We start from the raw sequence: 18,683 nt of genomic DNA, 5'->3' as shown, positions 1-18,683 counted from the left end.
TGTACAGAGTATTTTTAATCAACATGCACTGCAGCATCCCAAAGTTGTAAAACAAGAAGAGTAAGTTTAAGTTCTGCTAACAATGATCAGACGTGGCAGACACAAGAGAAGATGACAAGCTCATTTCCTCCACCCACAATCAATACTAAAAATGGAACAATGACCACTGTGGTAAATAAGGCATTTCTCCCATTTTTGCTTGCCAAACTTCTTTGCAGACAGAGAATATAAGTGTGGACTGCTGTATTAGATGTGCACAACCCTGGAAGTATCACATTATTTTAAGTATGTTGGCCAGGGCTAGGAGTTTGACAGAAAGGAAGTACTTGAATGGCTCTGCACTGACCACAGCATATTAGCTGCATGATTTACCTCTGCAGCAACTACTTGCAGTAGCTTAAGTTTCCACAGCAAAGCCAGACTACCTGTGACAAAGGCAAGACCCACACTTACTAACAGAGCAGACAGTCTTGGCAGGGGACAGAACAGACACAAGCAGTATCTGGAAGGAGGAATTTCCTTTGCTATTGGATCTGGCAAAAAGAAAGAAAAGCCATGCGATGTAGACCCCTGAGTCAGTCAGTGGAACTAACCTGGAAGAAAGCAAGTGAAGAACTCAGCACCAATAGCACTAAGGGGCAGGAGAGACTGCATCACTTCTAAGTACTTAATGTATTATCATGGAGCCAGAAAAGCAAGGAGTCTACCCCAAAAAATTGCACAGAAGTACAAGTATCCAACTAAGTTTTCCTATACAAAGTAGAAGACAGGCCCGACCACTGTATTCAGATGACAACCATAAGTGTAACAGCCAGTCTTCTTCAGCCTACTTTCAGAAACATCTGTAGACTTTCCTCCCTATTGCATGATTCTGCACAAATACACAGCTCTAGGTTCAACGCCAAAGATGACCTTCTATCCAAGACACCTTTGAATAGAAGGAAAGAAAGTTAAAGGACTTAGAACTGTAGTCTTCAAATTTCTAAGATTCCAGTTACAGTGGGAATAAGACAAAGCTGTTTCCAAAATGGCTTTGTTAACAGAAACCCAGTAAAACTTACTAAAAAAATACGAAAAAATTCTTGACTATTTATCAGCATTGAAAACATTATGGGGTGTGTTACCAACCAGTAAAAGCTATGAAACAGAACAAAGAATTGGGAAAATAAATCTGTGGTTTCAAGTTTACTTTTTTCTTATTTGTTTTAAAAGTGTCCTCCCTTCCCAAGATGAGTTAGTTTTCAATTCTTCCTACCCTTTAATTCATTACTGTTTACCACATGCCCTCAAACTAGGGGAGGAGGAGAGGTGGGTAACAAATGCACAAACCCCAAGACACATATAAATCAAATCCAAAGGCCTCTCCTCGTCATTGTATCCAAAAGCATCCAGAGGAATAAGAATGAGAGAGATGAAGATATTGCCACCTCTGGATTACAAGTAGCACCAATTAACACATTTTCACAATAGAAGGATTTTTTTACCAGGGCTTTCTCAAATTACTCTTTCTGAACAATACTATTCAAATTTTAAGTTGCAGTGAACATGCAAAACTACCCAAACTAGTGTTTCCAACAAGAAAGGAAAAAGAATTCCCATTATACTGATGCCTTTTCTTTCTTTTATTTTTTTATAATTAGGCCTAAAGCATTAGCCTTATTTTTTCATTCCATGACCATCATGGATTTGTTCCCTACTGCTATTTCAATTTTAGATATACATAAGTAATCATGGCAATATATAGATTATTCTTTTTATATTATTTCTAGGTCCAAATTAGTTGACAGGCACTCCTCTGGACAAAAGCCTCTTTCTGTATTTGTTACACTATGAGGTGATGAGGCTGCTGGCAAGCAGGCTTCTAGCTGGAAAGCACATGATTGTGTCACCACATCTTCTAGTTACCATATTAAAATGACCCATAATACGTTTCCTGGAAAGACCAAGTAAAGCACAGTTTCAGACATCAAAATAAGATAAATTTGCAGGAATCATGTGCTCAACTATCTCGGGAAAAAGACTTTCTAGAAGAGGAGCAAAGCCTGGTGCTGTAGTGTGAAGAAATAGAAAACCTCAGGCTGAAAAATCATCCCAGTTAAACACAGATATTCATTTCTGGATAAGTTAGCATACCGTGTTCCCTAAAATGCTGGTTTGAGCCTTTGACATTTACTGCAACAGTAGGCAGCAGATTCAACCAGTCCAGTCTGCTGAACTGAACTTTCCCAGTATCCTTTATGTCTTGATACTGAATAAAGAAAGGCAAATATATGACAAATTTGCTTACAGAGTTTCACTTTTTTAATACATGCTGTAACTCATTATTTCTTCCCTGTCTGCCCAAATACCTTAGGGCTTCGGTTTGCGTCAATAATTGCTTGAAACAATTCCTTTCCTTTAATTATTGCAGTAGGCAACCATAAAAAACTGTACAGAACTGACACGGCCATGGGAGACACAAACATTGTACAAAGAACATTATCCAAAGAACGTTGAAATCACAGTTAAAAATCCTAATCAGGTTAGCATCAGTGATTTCACTCGATAATGTTAAATATCATTTGGATTCAGGAATAACTTCTTCCATCATACCTGTCTACCAAGATATTAGGCTTTAAAAATAATAACAAAAAAAAAAAAAAAAGGTCACAGGAGTATTACGCACAGATTTGCTTGCCACTGCACAGTCTAGAAGTTGTGAAATTTAAGATTATCTGAGAGTAAAGCTGTCTGTATTTTGTCTGTATTTGCAATTTGAAATGAGAAAGTACATCCTGCCTGTTTAAATTATTCTCAGACAGGTTGCCCAAAAAGATGATTTTAAAGATGCCCAAATGTGTATCAGCCTAAGGCTATATTGTACTTGCTTTCAGTTTCAAAGACCTCCTTTCATCTCTGAAGAATGGAATGTTGTTTACTGCTCAGGATGTTTTGCCATGTTATCATGAATGTATTACAAATGTTCTGCTTCTTGAACTAGAGAGTGTTTGTCAAAACCATTCTTAATTCTACACAAGAAGTCTTAAGCCTTTTATAAATCCTGCTCAGATATATTGCGACACTTAAAAACATTTAAATCTAAACATCCTTCTCAAGGATTGCTATCCTGCATAATTCCACAAAACAGAAAAAAAAAAAAGGTCTGCAGAGATATGCTTTCCGGTAGCATGAAGCCTAAGAACTAGGCACTGGAATGCGAGCTTGCATGCAAGAAACAAAAATAGTTTCACTGTCAGAATTTGTTTCACCTACTGCCCCTGTAAATCAGTCTAGTGTGACAACCTATATGAGAAGCTGCTTAAAATACAGCAGGTAAATTTGTGACAATGGAATGTTATCAAGGTTTATGGTCAGTTTTAGGCGTGTCATGTCCACATTCTTTTAAAGTGGCAAAGTAAATAATGGCTCACCAGCTTTCAACAGCAACACTGTTATCTCTCTTGCTTTGCCATAATCTCATGAAGCTTTTAATAAAGCAGACATACCACAGATGATGAGAAATAACTGAAAAGTACTTAACAGGCAGACTCGTTAAGTATTCAGAAACAAATCCGGCAATAATTACAGAAAACCACTATGAAGAACAGGAATAGTTACCCGATAGAAGCTTGGGGGAAGATGAAAAAAGAATGGGGAAAACTGTTCCTGTGCTAGACTGATTTTTTCAAGTTTTTCCAGTGGTATTATAAAAAGAAATAGCCATACATTTAGCTTCATGTGAAAGTGCATTAAAAAACTTCAAAGAAGAGAAGAAAAGCTGCTCAAAAGCTGTGAACGCTGATTTCTGTAGCTTGTTTAGAGATAGATTGCTTCCCTTCACTTGTGGTTAACAGGGAGTATTCAAAGACTTAATTCTGCATCCGTGTCAGGGAAAAAGTAAGTTAAAAATTCACTGAAACAAATCTATCTCACCGGCTTAGCGAGGCCTCTTGTCACAGTCCAGATGAAGAAAAAACTACAGGACAGACGCCACCACTGTCTCAGTTACACTGCAAATAACTGAGGACAAGGTCCTCCCAGACTCCGCTATGCAAAAATGACAAAGTATTTTCAATCCTACCATCTATGTAAGCTTCCCAGACAACAAGAATGAAAAAGACGTAAGGTTCATCAGAAAGGACAACTTTACTACCACTGCCTCCACACAAGAGTTACTGTCCAGGCTCCTGCTCATTGTGATTATGTCAGGCCAGCCAGCCTTTCACTTGAGCAATATCAGGGCTTCATGACAGAGAAGTAGAACTGGCAGTAACACTGATTTCTCCAATCTCCAGCAAAGATGATGACCTTTAACAGAAGTAGGCTGTCAGTCTCCTCAGAAAGGACTTCTGCAGCCACAAAAGCTTCCCAGGTACTGGGAACAGTTACTCTTCAGCACATTAAGAGATTTGCTCAGAAAAGATTTTGTTAAAAGCACTTTCAATATTCAACATGAGCCATGGAAGACTGAAGATCTGGCTCACTGCAGGAAGTGAATGGTCTAGCTTTACTGATTTATTTATTGCTTTTTGGGGAGAACCTAGCCAAGGTAAACTCACAGAATACTTGAGAAGAGTCCCTATGCACTGCGCATGGATAGAAGTCCACAGTCAAATGTCAAATCAAGAGCCATTTCAAAAGCCATCCAAGCTAGGCACTGTGAGGTCAACTGAAGGGCCATGACAATTACCTGCTGTGGAAGGCCACCACAGCTTGGCTACCCTCCACTATAGAAGGGAATTTCTCTGAGTCATCACTTTATTCAATCCTTTACACACAGTTCTCTTATGCACCATCATTCCTTTAACACACAATTACACACTCCCATCTAATTTACCAAAAGCAATCCTTTCAAGCACCTAATATACAAACTAGGTTTCTTACAGAATGCAACAAACCATTTTGTGTGAGAGAATTCTCACTTCTTCCTACAGGGAAAGATAAATGTAATTCAGTATGAAGATGTAACACCATGCAAGTCATTGCAAACCACGTCTGTACCTCGAGCCCAGATCCAACATTTGATGAATCCAATGGTCTCTTCCTCCTTGGTCCAATGGCTGCCAAAGCTGTGAGGTTGGCTTCTCTTTGTTGCATCTGTGCTAATTCCAACTGTTGCATCTAATTTAAAAAGAAAACATCGACATTAATTATGATACACATTATGTAAAGTTGTTTTTTAATAGTTTTTTAATAATGTTTTTTTAATGTTTTTAATAATGTTTTTTAATAGTAGTTTCAGACAGCTCTGTAGCTCCTACAGAAACAATGTGTTTCACACCATCTTTCCCCTCTTTCTGGTCACTTTTGACAAATTCCAGCACTCAGGCATGCTTGGACCCTACGCACAGCTATTCTGAATATTCCTCTATCACCTGAATCCAGCACTTAATACTGCCATTGTGAAACATTGCACTATCCAATTTAATGGGATGCTGCCAGTTGACTGCTAGTTTTTCTTTTACCAGTACGTATTTGAATGCTCAGGAACATCTGAAGCAAGTTAGAGATACACTACCATGTTTATTTTCACTCACCTCAAAACTGTTGAACACTTAGAAATCACTAGAAACAACCTTCACCTGGTTAAGTAAACTTGGGATGGGATAGAAACTCACAGTAAAAAGGAATAAAATAAAATAAAATTTAACAAAAAAAATATCTTGTATTTCAAGATACATTCTATTCAATAATTATCAATGCCAGCTACTCTGGAGTTCAATCCAGTCACGTCTGCTGGCAGACTGACAGCCTTAGATCAGCCATCTTGCTAATACAACCACGCTGCTTCCAGACCCACCAGCTGTCCAACTTGGAGCATGGGTGGAGAAGGAAGGCTTTCCAAACATAATCCTCTGGTTTGATGTCAACCCTGGGATGATCTGACCTGCAACTTATATAGCTCTCTAGCCTGCGTCCTCCCCATTCCCAGGACTTAGAACATTGTTCAGATGGGGATTCTCTACATGGATGTGTGTGCATATCTTAAAAAAAATTCAAGTACAACCATACCATGGGTAGGAAAGCATCCAAATCTCCTCCCCCTTCATAAACTCAATGAATTACCTGGATTTCCTCACCCAGTCAATACAGGTATCTTGCTTATCAAGCTTGCAACACTATGAGTTTTCTTGCTTCGCAGCTCTCTGAGATCCCACTTGGAGAGAACAACAGCTGATAACAACTGAGATTGCACCACCTACATGGTATAGGTCCCCTACTTGCTACCACTTAAATAAAGATGAATCCACAACAAAGAAATACTTTGGGGTTCAGGGTGAGCGTTTTGAGGAAGAGAGCTTTTGGCTGTGTGGTTTCTGAGTGGGTGTAGTTACAAGCCTTATTTTACTTCATATAAGTAGGCTTTAGTGATGGTGGCAGCTTCACATCAAGTACTGCAGCAGCTAGGCTATTTAAATAAAAACAGTATTTCAGGGCAAGATTCCTAAAAGAACAATGTTCCCTAGAAGACTCAAACTGCTCAAGGTTTTTCAGCAGAAATCAGGGAAAACAAGATTCTAACAAATACGTTGTGAAGAGAGTTTCTGGGGGCTTTGTATGTTTCAGTTTTGAAAACAGCACTATTTGCAAGTCATCTTTCATCACCCTATGCAGGCTTTTACTGTAGTAGTACTTCTTCACACAGTAGTACTTCTTCAATGCTAGATACCATCATTCACTTACCACACACACTATTCTTGCTTTTGTGGGCAGTGTACACAACTAAAACCTTATCTATCAAAATTCACTCAATTCAGTCAGCTTGTTTTTTATCCAAATATACAGGATTTCTTTCAGTAATACTTTACAGACTACGAACTTTCGAACTACTACTATTTTGCAATTGTCTGAGGTTAAGTTCAGCCAGCCTACTAGCGTAAAATGCTTAAGATAAACATTCCTTTAATCTCATATATAGACTGAATCTCATATCTTTATATTTAGTAACACACTCCAGACAATCAGATGGGAGAAAGTGAACATTAATAAAAAAAAAAAATTGAAACTTTGCAAACTGTGAAAGATTGAGGCTTAGAAACTACTTAAGCAGGAGCAATAAAAAGCTGAGAATAAGCGTTAAATCTCAGCAATAAAATGCTGAGATTTTTTGGCAGAGGCAGGTGCTGACTTCCAGCCTCATCTGCCCAGGCCTCCAAAATGTGGAGCCACCCCTCCCTACAGGCAGCTATGGAGCATTCCTGCAGAAGTAAAGCATTCCCTCCTGCCAGCAGTGTAGTTCAGTGATCAACATGGTCACGTGTACACCAGAGTCTTTTTGCCATGAGAGGGGGCATTGCAACATGCCATGCACACAGCAGCCCTTTGGGGTAAGACTAAACTCCTAAAGGCTCCAGTGAAAAAGAAAACCAGAAGGAGAAAGACGGTTTGCTTTAATTTAGGAACGATTACACTCAAAGTAAAATGACTTTTTAAAACCATAAATTTAAGACAAAGCAAAACAAACCAAAAGCCTTTATTAGTCTGTGTGCTTCCATCCCTGGCAATCACTGGAAAACATATCTCCCTTCTCTCTCAACTCTACAAAACACATACAACCAGCTCTACTGCAGTTAGACTTGTCAAAAACGTGTGGCTGCTGAACACCTCTGGCTTGAAGCAGCATTGAAATAAGTCCCTGTCTCCTTTTTACAGCTGTTATTGGTGGGCAGCCATGGTCAAGTGTGAGGACAAAAGGCAGAGCTATGAATTAAATGCCAAGAGGGCTTTGGGTTGCCATCAGCATGGAGTGGAGGGGACTAGGCAGGTTAAGGATCTCATGGTAGAGCATGAGGATGATGCTCTGGTTGAGGACTGGGCAGTGCCTTGGCACCATCACCATTTACCCCATGGAATTCGAGCAGACCAAGCGTGCTGCTGGCACAGACACACTGCAGGAGGGAGCAATACTGCTGAAGGGCAGTGCTGGCAGAGGTAACAAAGGATGACACTTGGGGGATTGTATAAAAAAAGATGTGTTTTTTAGAAACAGAATTGATGCATCTTCAACCAGGCAGTTCCCAAGACAATGCTGGAATCATGTCATTACCAACATCTGCTCTCTCCAATACATTTTCCACCTCCTAGGTAGTCAAAGGATTTTTCAACTCATACAGAATCTCACCAGGGGTTTGAAGCAAAAGAAAAAAAAAATCACAGTCTTGTTGCGTTCTACATCTCAGGGATTTTTCTGAGAACATAATTAAGACAAATGAATTTATACACTCTATTTCTATAATGGACTCAACAGATCCCCATTAAGAGATACGGGCAGGCATCCAAATTACCCTGCTGAAGCCAGCAAAATCATCTTTTCATCAAGTTTTGTTCCATTAAAAATTGCAGATTAAGTGTCTAAACATTGTGTGAGCAGTTAAAAGCACAGGATAAGGAGAAGACAGGCAGATAATGTCAAGGGATACCCGAGGATACTGGCTGGCTAACTACTGCCAGATTTTCCTAAACGAGATTAGGAAAGAGCAAGAGGTGACTGTGGAGCCAAATCTTTCTTTAACAGTTAGTTTTGCAGCACCTAAGTTAGGGAAGAAAGATCACTGCAGTAAAAGATGGTAGAAGTAGTATATACACTTTATTAAGATATAACACAGAGAAGCTGCACGGTTTCCCTTCTAGAGGTCAGTTTTATTAACACTGATGTCTTTGAGTATGATTGGATGCAAAGAGAAAGAACTGTCACACCCAGACGAAATCATACCATCATACTCATCTTGACAACAGATTAATCTTTTTCCTTGAAGACAGAAGTGTGTGATGGCAATTCCAGAGGGGCAGGGGGAAGCTGCACCATGCATCAGACCCCCAAACTAACAGGCTGCCCCTCAATCTGACCTACTTCATCTACTGAAAGAAGCTGCTCTTCCATCATAACACAAGAACCCAACACAGGCTCTATTCAAAACTCATTCCCCAAGAAGGGCATTAAGAGGGGATGGGTTCCAGGCAAGAGGCAAATGAATGCTCATGCTTCTTTCCCCCACTTTCTGATTTCACATATGCTAAGAATTGCAGTACAAAGAGTTCTAAAAACCTGTGTATAAAGATCAAATTGCTATGAAAACGTCTCAGAACTTGTAAAATAGTCTTTGTTGCTGCTGGCCTTTTTAATAATAAAAATAGGGTTTAAAGTCTGGTCTTGCAGCAAGCAGGAATCTCTAGGGTGACACAATAACCATTTTAGTTAATCTGACCTGCAGCAGAAATCAGGAAATAAGGTATGTTTTAAAGTCCTTCCTTATAGTGAAATGGCATTTGCAGCATGGCTGTAATCACACAAAATGAAAGGTTTTAAAATTGACCTCTCTGTTCTTCACTCAATCCTCTGAGAAAAATATTTCTTTTCCTGCTCACAGAAATTCTTTCACTTACGTCTCATACCCCACATTTCAGAAAATACGCAAAATCTATTTTTACTATTACACCAACGACATTTTTGAGGCACTTTAATATTAAAAAAAATAAATTTCAAGTTGTATAAGAAGACAAGTGCTTCAGCTATGAGATGCTGAAACTTTTACTTAAAGCAATACTGCAGATTGGTTTTAAACTCTTTTGGTTAAGAAGTACGTGATAATATGTGACAATACGTGATTTATACGTGATAAAATGCCTTATCAGAGCCTCAATAATGCAAGTTATGCAAACCTCGAGGCTTTCTCTAGAGTGAAAGAATCCCTTAAACACACCTGATGAAAAGAATACACTGCTACAAATAAAGTCAACTAATTCACAGCAGCTAATCCATGATGTGTACAGCAGAGAGTGGCTGTATTATCAAAGCGGGGGCAAGAGTGTTATCTAGCTGAATTCACGTTCACCTTAGAAAAGGAGTAAATGAAAGCCTTTGTGTCAGGTCACAAAGTACCCAGCACAGGATTCAAGTACTTAGAATAAGCTTTCATAGAAGACAAAGTACATGAAACATTTAGTCTCTAGAGCCTCAAAAAACAGTTTTGCCAGGGAAGGTTTATCTACAGGTAGAGATGAGATCACCCGTCTCAGCCAGGGCTCACAGAGCAGGACTGAGGTTAAAGAAAGTAACAGGACTGAGGTTAAAGAAAAGCCAGACAGGCAGCCCTTGTCCAGCAGATGACATGCCCGCATCGTGCTGGCATGAGAAATTCATACCACTGTCTGCTTCTGCACTTCAATATACTAAGTATTAGGAAACAAATCTGAGGAGCAGAGAAAAGAAATCTCTGTTCGTTTGAGTGCTAGGAACTTATGTCTGGGGAAAAAAAAAAAAAAAGCCAAAAAATTTTCTTGGCAATGCAATGACAAATAAATACAGCCCCATGGATGTAAATGAGCTCAGAAGAAATGCTGGCAAGACAGATGTGACTAAATTCTGGACTTGGTTATAATTAATATAAGAGAAAGACTTAAAAATGAATGCACAAGATACTGGTTTTAATATTAAGTAAAGAGTGGGGATGTCTCCACATATGACATTACAAGCAGATAGAGTACAGGACAGATTAAATAAATATTTAAACTAACAGAAGAACTGGCAGGAAAGGAAACCAGGGAAGGCTGAAGACAACTTAATGTATGCCTAAGGGTTATGTGTGCTATCCAGCAATAAGTACATCAGGAGTAATAAAAGCACTAAAGTAGATGAACAAGAATTTGTATAAGACTTGCGGGGGGGGGAAAAAAAGAAAGGAATATAGGCATAAAAAGAGACAGGAGCTCCCAATCCTATCAGCTTCCACAATAAAGAAACTAAACAACAAATTAACAAATAGTAAAATTCAAAGTCAAAGAAACTGAGACCAAATTTCAATGTCTACCTTTTTCTAGCTCACATCTGTGAAAGAGAAACCTCAGGACCTATCTGAGCCTTTTATTGCCCTTTACTGTGTATTTTTAAAGAACTAAATACTGAGGTGCTTTTTTAGTGGGTCCACTTATCCCACTCAAATGACTTTTCTCTTTTTCTGTATCCATTCTCTCTTTTTGACCAGCTTTTTCAAGTAAGGTTTCACTGGGTTTCATTATGTCCTCTGTTTAGTGCTTTGAAAGTTGACTACTGCTCTCAGTCGCTTCTCTCTTCATTGTCTTTGGAAGAAAGAACTGCAATTTTTTTCACATTCCCTTTAAGCATTTTAAGGAACTTGTGAAGAAAATGAAAAATAAACCTTAAAATCTGCTTTCAATCCCAAGCCTCTCACACTGGTTGTCATAAAGCTCAATGAGCATTACTGCCTCCAGCTTCTACCTTTCCTATACAAAATTTTCTGCCCTACAGGTTGAATGCAGCTGAATAGCAGACTTCTCATACGGGGGACATTCTCTGAGGAAAACTGACACTTGGAGGCTGCATATTTAAACATTTACCATCCTCTCCTTTTGCCTATAATGCAACTTCTCTTCTTGCAATTGCTTCCTTTCAAACTGTTTTAATTAGCCATACAATTAGTTTCCACTGACTTTTCCCTCTGTTGTAATTTAGATTTAACAGCAGAAAGGCAGAATAGCATTGCTTTGAAATGCAGTCCTGACTTATAACAGAGCTATATATAATACTGTAGATTTTTTTCAGGTTAATATCACACACACCTGCTCCAGTGGCAGCACAGACCCTACCATGGCTGTGTGCCCCAAGACCAGCTGCTTTGTCTGTCTAAAAGGGTGCAATAAAATGTTCTGGAAAACAACAGAATATTTTTTCCAGGATAGCCACAAAGTAATCTTCTAAGGATTACTCCTTAGGAAGAGGGGAAAAAAATTGGTATTTAGAGTTGATATTTCCTAATATATAATTAACTCCACACAAGGAAAACATCCAGGGCACAGTGACTTCCCGACTCCTTATTTTGCCCACTCTTGGTAAGAATTTCCTATGTGTTGGAGAGTGTATTTCCTTTTACCAGTTTTTTGGTTTGCTTAACCATTATTGACACATTTCTGTGTTTTCTAGGACACTTGGAATGTGATTCTTCCTTTGCAGTCCCATCAGCTTGCCTTACTTGGAGGCCCAGGGAAGTTCTTGGGTGTCTGGCATCCAGCACCAAGCTCTCTGAGTGCTTTCAGACATTGCTTAGGCTAATTTTGCTGCAAGGACAAGAAACAGACAACAGCACCCACACCAGTGCAACATACTCCACAGGTTTTGTTTCAGATGCCATCTCTTAGGAGACGACTGTTCAATGACCATCAGCAGGCAGGCTTCTCCATCTCATCATGCAGTCCACCCAACACTTCTTGGCAGACAGTTCTCTGTATCTTCATTATAATTTTCTTTTTGTACTTTCAGCCCAAAAGTTTCCTCTATTAGCATATTTCTAATCCAAGGCCATACTTACAACTGGTTATATGTCCATTTTCTGTCTCTCAGACAAACTGAGAAAAGACTATTTGCAAATCCAAAAACATACTTAATGGAGTTTTGTGGGGGGGCTGGTTTTCACTAAAGATAGTTGTTATCTTTCAGCCAGATGGTTTTAGGGTATTCAATGCAGTGTCTCAGCTGCCCTTTTCTTACATCCTTTCAAAACACCAATATGAGTGCCACAAACAGGCATTCTGTTTGCTTTGTACTTCACCCAATAATCTAACACATTGTGGAATTTCTATTCATTTCTACAAGACTTGTAACACACAAAATCTCTGATGATTGCCCTTTGTAATTTGTAAGGCTACATTGCAGTTAATAAAATTTATGTCTCTTTTGATTATCATGGGTTGTTTTTTTTGTTTTTCAAAACATGCAGAAGCAGGTAAGAAACACTACAGAATAATAAAGATAATATAAATCAGGTAATTAAGCAGAAGCTCTTAGGATGTCACTGAAGGCTCATAAAAAAAGCCAATTGATCACAATGAGGTTTTGTTTTGCTTGCAGCATCCTGTACTTGCTTTTTTAAGAGATTATGGTTAACTTTGGCCCTGCCACAAGAATGGTCTTAAATAATTTGAACCACTGGGTCCAGAAGACTAGACAGAGAAGCAGCACAAGAGGAAAAAGAAAACAAACAGCTTGAAAATGTGAGTTGGAGGCCGTAGGGCAAGCAGCAAAGATTCAAGTTACAGTAACTTGTTACCTGAGAAAGCGAGAGGAAATAAGGGAGTTAGAAGGTTATACGAAATAGGTACCTGTTGAAAAGATACTACTGAACAACTAAAATTCAGTCATTACTATGTAAGACCCAGAACGCACTGGAATCATGCTGGCTTTTTGTTTGATGTTTTCTATAGGGGTTGTTTGGTCTCTACAAAAACCCTAGGGTTTGCCATTTTCCTCCCAGTCAGTTGATAATAAAGGTATCGAATTTTCTCATCATCTCATCTACTGCTGCCTTGTATCTGCCTCAAAAAATGCACGAGTGCATCAAGCAGGCAGGAACAGGGGAGTGGGAAGATCTGTGCAGTCGCAAGTGAACAGAGCTGCTGAGAGAGCAAGGCATGGAGCAGGCAAACCTGCTGCCCATCAGGTGCTTGCTCCACACACTCCTTCCCCTAGCTCAAGATGCAGCTGCTCCCCTTTATGCACTGGCAGATGCCACAAGGTGACATAAGATTGAGAGCAGGGAAAAAAGGTGGCTACTACGGAAATAAGCAAAGATGCTCTCAGTAAAATACTTCATCACCTGCTCGAACCCAAGCAGATATCTTGCTCAGATACATTCTACAAGGTTTGCCCAGGCTCAGCCTTAAGCTTCCTGAAGCTGTACTACAAAAGCACACTCACTTTTGAAGAGCATGAACAGAAGTACAAAGAAATTGGGAAAAATTCCTTCACCAAAAGGGTTGTCAAGCATTTGAAAAGGCTGTTCTAGGAAATAGTTGAGCCACTGTTCTTGAAGGGATTTAAAAATATTTAGATGTGTCACTTAGGGACATGGTTTAGTCCCTAGTTGGCAATGCTGCGCAAACAGTTGGGCTCATCGATCTTAGAGGTCTTTTCCAACATAAATGACTCTAAAGGATCTGAGTTTATATTTAGAATTACAGTACAAACTGTTTAATACTGACATTTTTACAGGTCTTCTGGGATTGCACTGTTCATATGGCTGCCTTGCACATTTGACAGTATCCTACACCTACTCAATTTAGGAAAGCTCATTTCAGGAGAGGGGATGAAACCACAGATAAACTATAAATACAGCAAGAAGAATCACATTGACTGAACATTTTCTTTGTAACTGGAAGCACTGTAGAAAGTAGAACAGGAAATAGCAGAAACCACCTAAAAAAAGTTATGGTTTAGTAGTGCAAACATCAGGGACAATGAGAGGACTGCATCCTCTCAGTTTGAAGAGGCAGATAAGGCAGAATGAAAAACAGGGGTAATTTACCCAGACTGCAGGAACGCCACTGCACAAAGAGCTGGTCCATGAGGAGAGCAAGGACAAAATTCTTGAGTGCACAAAGCAGCAGCTTGGAGCAAGCCTTGCAGCTGTCTCAGAAGGAATGTGCACTTTCCATAGGTATTAAAATCTGCTGAAACAGGTGAAAGAGGGAAATAAATACAGACTTAATTCACGGCAAGCTACATAGGCTAAGAATATAGGAAAGTAAATGACTTAGCATAGGGGAAGTTTGAGGCAATAGGTCATGCAAAAAGGATGAAAAGGTCACAGCAATTATGTATAGCCCTTTGGATAAAAGAATCCACTGCAGAGTCTCTGGATGCACTTCCAGCAATGTTAAGATGTTGCTTCCAGCTACTGGATGACAGCACATCCTGGATTTATTGTCATTCATTGTCAGGGTGTACACCCTGCATTTTGGGAAACTTTGCTTTAGAACATGCTACAGTGCCAATGCTCCACACCCTCTCCCTTCTCCCAGGGGGTCACCATCAACACATAAAAGACAGCTTTGAGGAAGGCAGGTCCATATTAATTCTTAAAGAACTATAAGCAGACAATCAGATCAGGCTTTCCAGCAGATACTAGACTGGAGTGACCTGGAAAGGATCTGATTCCAGCTGACAGAGGTATCAAAGTTTCCAAGTTTGGTTCCTTAAGGAGGAGACAATAACCACAACATGACAAGACAGACAAGGGTAAGCCATTTCAAGCCTTCATCCCGCTGTACACCATGCTTCTGTGTTACCAGTTTTAGTCTTGGGATATTTGTTGATTTTTATTTTGCTCTTATTCCAGTCCTATTCATGCTTGTATTTTTTCAATGCAAATGTGTGCTGACCAGCTTTCTCCAAACTGTCAATAAAGTGCTAATTTTTTCCAGCTGCATTTGCTCTCATTTCCACCCAGTCTTGAGATGAAAAAGCACCACTGGCACAGAAGGTGAGTATCCCCATTCTCCATGTGAAGCTTGGAGAAGCTTCAGGCTACCTCATTCTCTGGAGAACAAAGAAGCAGGACAAAGGGCAAGTGAATACCAACACAAAGATCTGTGTTGCCCCAAGAGGCACATCTGCCTCCTCTTCTTTTGGTGGAGCAGCTGGACAGTGTCACTCTGGGAGCAGCACAGCATGGAGAAACACGCAGGACAAAGAGTGATGCAGGTTGTGTTAGGACAAGATGAGATGCACTGAAGGAGGGGAACTCAAGACATATTAGAACACCAAGCACTAAACCTAGATGTCTTCTCTGCTCTGTTGGCTCCTTTTTTTTGTACACCACTATGTCACTTTTTAAAAGAGGTCTCATGAAAAATATCAATGAATCTAACCTAACCTTCTTTGTGTTTAAAATACGCAAACCACAGAATATTTTTCATGATCTTACACATTATTGTTCAGAAAACAAGAGAAGCTGCACAAATGAATTACTTTGCAGTCTTTATTAAAAGAAAGTACATCTAGAAACGATCAGATGATGCAGAGGTAAAGTCACCTACAAAACAAGACAGATTAGCATCACCCACTGATTGTTGATCCTGGTGGCACTAGAGGCAAACTGGGAAGGGCTTTAGGGCAACTTTGTACTCACAGATTGTAGGAATGAAGAAAGAGTTGTAAGCAGAAACAAAGAATTAAAGTATAGGTAGTAAAGCAAGTTCCTTCTCTCTCATTTTACAAATTTCATCTACTGTGGTGCAAATCTAGAGCATTGATTCAAATACTATTTTACTGGATTTCCATTTGTTTTGCCTGGGCCCCTACATTAATCCAAACAATAAGGGCCTTTAAAGCATTCATAAATAACCTGCTGCTGCTGCTGGCACCTAGGAGCCCAGTGCAGCAATGTTAAGCAACAACAAATTTCATAGTTCAAGAGGCACAGTTAAGGAAAAAGGTTGCTCAGAAAATCACTCTCATTTAGCACAAAGATCCTTAAAAATTGCATGAAATCAGTCAAGTAACTATAGAAACCAATTTCTTCAGCTCTGTATCACACGTCTCACACCTCAATTGTCTTTATTATCGTCTGCTGTCAGATCCTTAATCAGAAATGTGAACAGGCTTGATGATTTATTCAGCAGGGACAAGAATCTGTAGGTCAAGTGAAAAATTTCACACACACATACACACACACACACACACACACACATCTTCAACCTTAGGTACTTTCATTTCATTCTGTTCCCAGTAGCTCTGGGGGCAACTCCAGTGAGATCCAATATTAAGGCTCAATTAAAATAAGCTCCAATTAGTGGAGCTTTTTTCTCTCAGGCTAGAAAAGTCAGGAAATGGATATTGGGAAATGTAAAAAGTCAGCTACTGAGAGGAGGCTGCAGACATAAATGAACTTATTTGTTGATTTCTACAGTTGCTATGCAGAGGCCTCTGGGAGTAAAAGCTTAACCAGTCTAAGCTATAAACTAAAACCCCTGCAGCTAAACATGAACTGTGTGAAACAAGGGCTCCATTCCAGAACAGAAAACTGCTGGGCCCAGAAAATTAAAAGCCAGAGGCGTTTTCCATTTAAAACTAAATCCCAGTACCGCCTCCCAGCCAAAGAATTATAAGCAGTATCAGATTTACAAAACGAACAATTACCCTGGAAAAATGTAGCCTATTGTACAGTCCCAGATGCTAAATCTCAAAGTTTCTTTTTTTTTTTTTTTTCTAATCCCACATTATATTCCTACCAAGTGTACTGCTTCAGTTTACAAAGGACTGTTTCGAGACAGGACTGAAACTGCAAAAATAAAATGGTAAAAAAAGAGAGCTCATAATTCATTGACCTCATTTGAAGCACTGCCCTTGCCTGTGGCAATTCCTGTCCTTCCCCAAGGCCTCTGCAAATGGTATGCAGCAGCAAAATAAACCCTGACCTAATTGCCAGGACAGGGCTGCCAACCTTCTCTCCACACACAAAGGCAAGCATGGTAACTGGAAAGTCCTACCTCTTTCGCTTTCTGCTTTAACCGCAGTTGCTCTGGATCTTCTTTATTGGAACGGCTCTACCAAAGGAAGAGGAAAAAGATTGAATAGAAATTACTGGCGTCCAAACACCATCCTATCTGTTAAATATTTAATAAATGACAGTTTTCTCTGGTGATTGAAAGATTTAGCTCCAGGGGTGAATGCCTCAATCCAGACTGGCTTCCATCCCCCTCCATGCACATACGTGCACACCCCTCCTCATCTGGGCCGGCTGCCTCTGCTCTAGCTGGAGGCAAGATTAAGCTGAAAATGATGCTAACACTGTCAGTCAGGTCCAGTCTAGGCATGATGTTGTTCATGTCAGCAGCAGACACTTAAAAAGGACAGGAAGTATAGGAAAGAAAGGGAGTTGTATTCATGCAAGCACAACACAGTTCGTTCAACTCTAGATTAGGTTTCCACCCAAGCGGCTCCAAAATTTGGCTTGAAACAAAATCAAAATAAAATAATAAACAGATGATGGTCAAGTCGCAGCTGATGAAGCAACATCTGCTGTCATAGGGGGTTTTTCTTCCTCCTCTTCTTGAGGGGAGGGAAAAGAGAAGGAACTTATTCTGTACTAGCAACAGCTCCAGCAGGGGTTCATGGATGCTGTGGTACCAGCTCCAAGGCCAGCCCTCTGAACTTGACTACAGAAAACAAACACACCTGCAAGGGTGGTGGATCTCACCAGGCTTCTGTTTCAGAGGCAAATTTTTGAGATACAGGACGGACATTTACAGATTTTTACTCCATTTTGACCAGTAGGAATAATCTCAAATGAGGAGTTTACCCCACCACACATTGCCATGAAATCTTGTGGACTTTTTAAAAAACATAAATAAGTTAAATCCTTTTCTGTATAGCCTCTATTGTCCTAAACATTACAGATTTTCAGTGACAGGTTTAATGGCTACAATATTTAAAGCAGAAGTAGGAGAAACCTGAAGATGGTCACCAATCTAGAGGACATTACTATTTCCTTGGAAACCTAGAGTCTTACCTTGGCTGCTCGAAGCAACATTTCACGTTCCTCTTCATCTTTTCTCTGCTTTTCTAGGTGATCAAGCTTCTCAAGAAACCTCAGTTGTGCTCTGGTGTCACTACATATGATGTACTTATCACTCCCCTGAAAAAAGAAGTGTGTTACAGACAACCAGGAGCTGATAAACCTAATGGGAGCCATCTGAAAAGAACAACACTATTTTTCAAAGCTGCCAAGTGTGGGCTGTTCAGGTTGTAGGCAGTCATTCACACATCTCTCCACTCCAGCATGTCTCCACGTGTCCATGACTAGTAAGAGGTTATTGAACAAGTGACATCCAACAACATCTAGTCTATACTGACTATAATAACAGAAGTCTTCCCTAGCCTTATTAAGACTGAAATTTTGTTTTAAACCACC

The 18,683-nt window shown here is 39.7% G+C and overlaps 1 protein-coding gene across 1 annotated transcript in view; it reads right to left on the bottom strand.

Annotated features, from left to right (window-relative positions):
* TAF4B (TATA-box binding protein associated factor 4b) overlaps nucleotides 1-18,683 on the bottom strand; it is a 70,687-nt gene that overhangs the window by 7,481 nt on the left and 44,523 nt on the right. The window contains exons 12-14 of the mRNA XM_058832614.1: nucleotides 18,282-18,407; nucleotides 17,260-17,316; nucleotides 4,981-5,100 (exon numbers count right to left, since the gene is read on the bottom strand). Coding sequence (XP_058688597.1) covers nucleotides 4,981-5,100; nucleotides 17,260-17,316; nucleotides 18,282-18,407 — 303 coding nt within the window. The remainder of the gene's footprint in view (nucleotides 1-4,980; nucleotides 5,101-17,259; nucleotides 17,317-18,281; nucleotides 18,408-18,683) is intronic.

This window comes from Poecile atricapillus, chromosome 2 (assembly GCF_030490865.1).
Source record: "Poecile atricapillus isolate bPoeAtr1 chromosome 2, bPoeAtr1.hap1, whole genome shotgun sequence".
NCBI classification, from domain to species: Eukaryota; Metazoa; Chordata; class Aves; order Passeriformes; family Paridae; genus Poecile; species Poecile atricapillus.
Note: the sequence above shows the minus strand (reverse complement) of the source record. Positions and strands in the feature narration are given on the sequence as shown.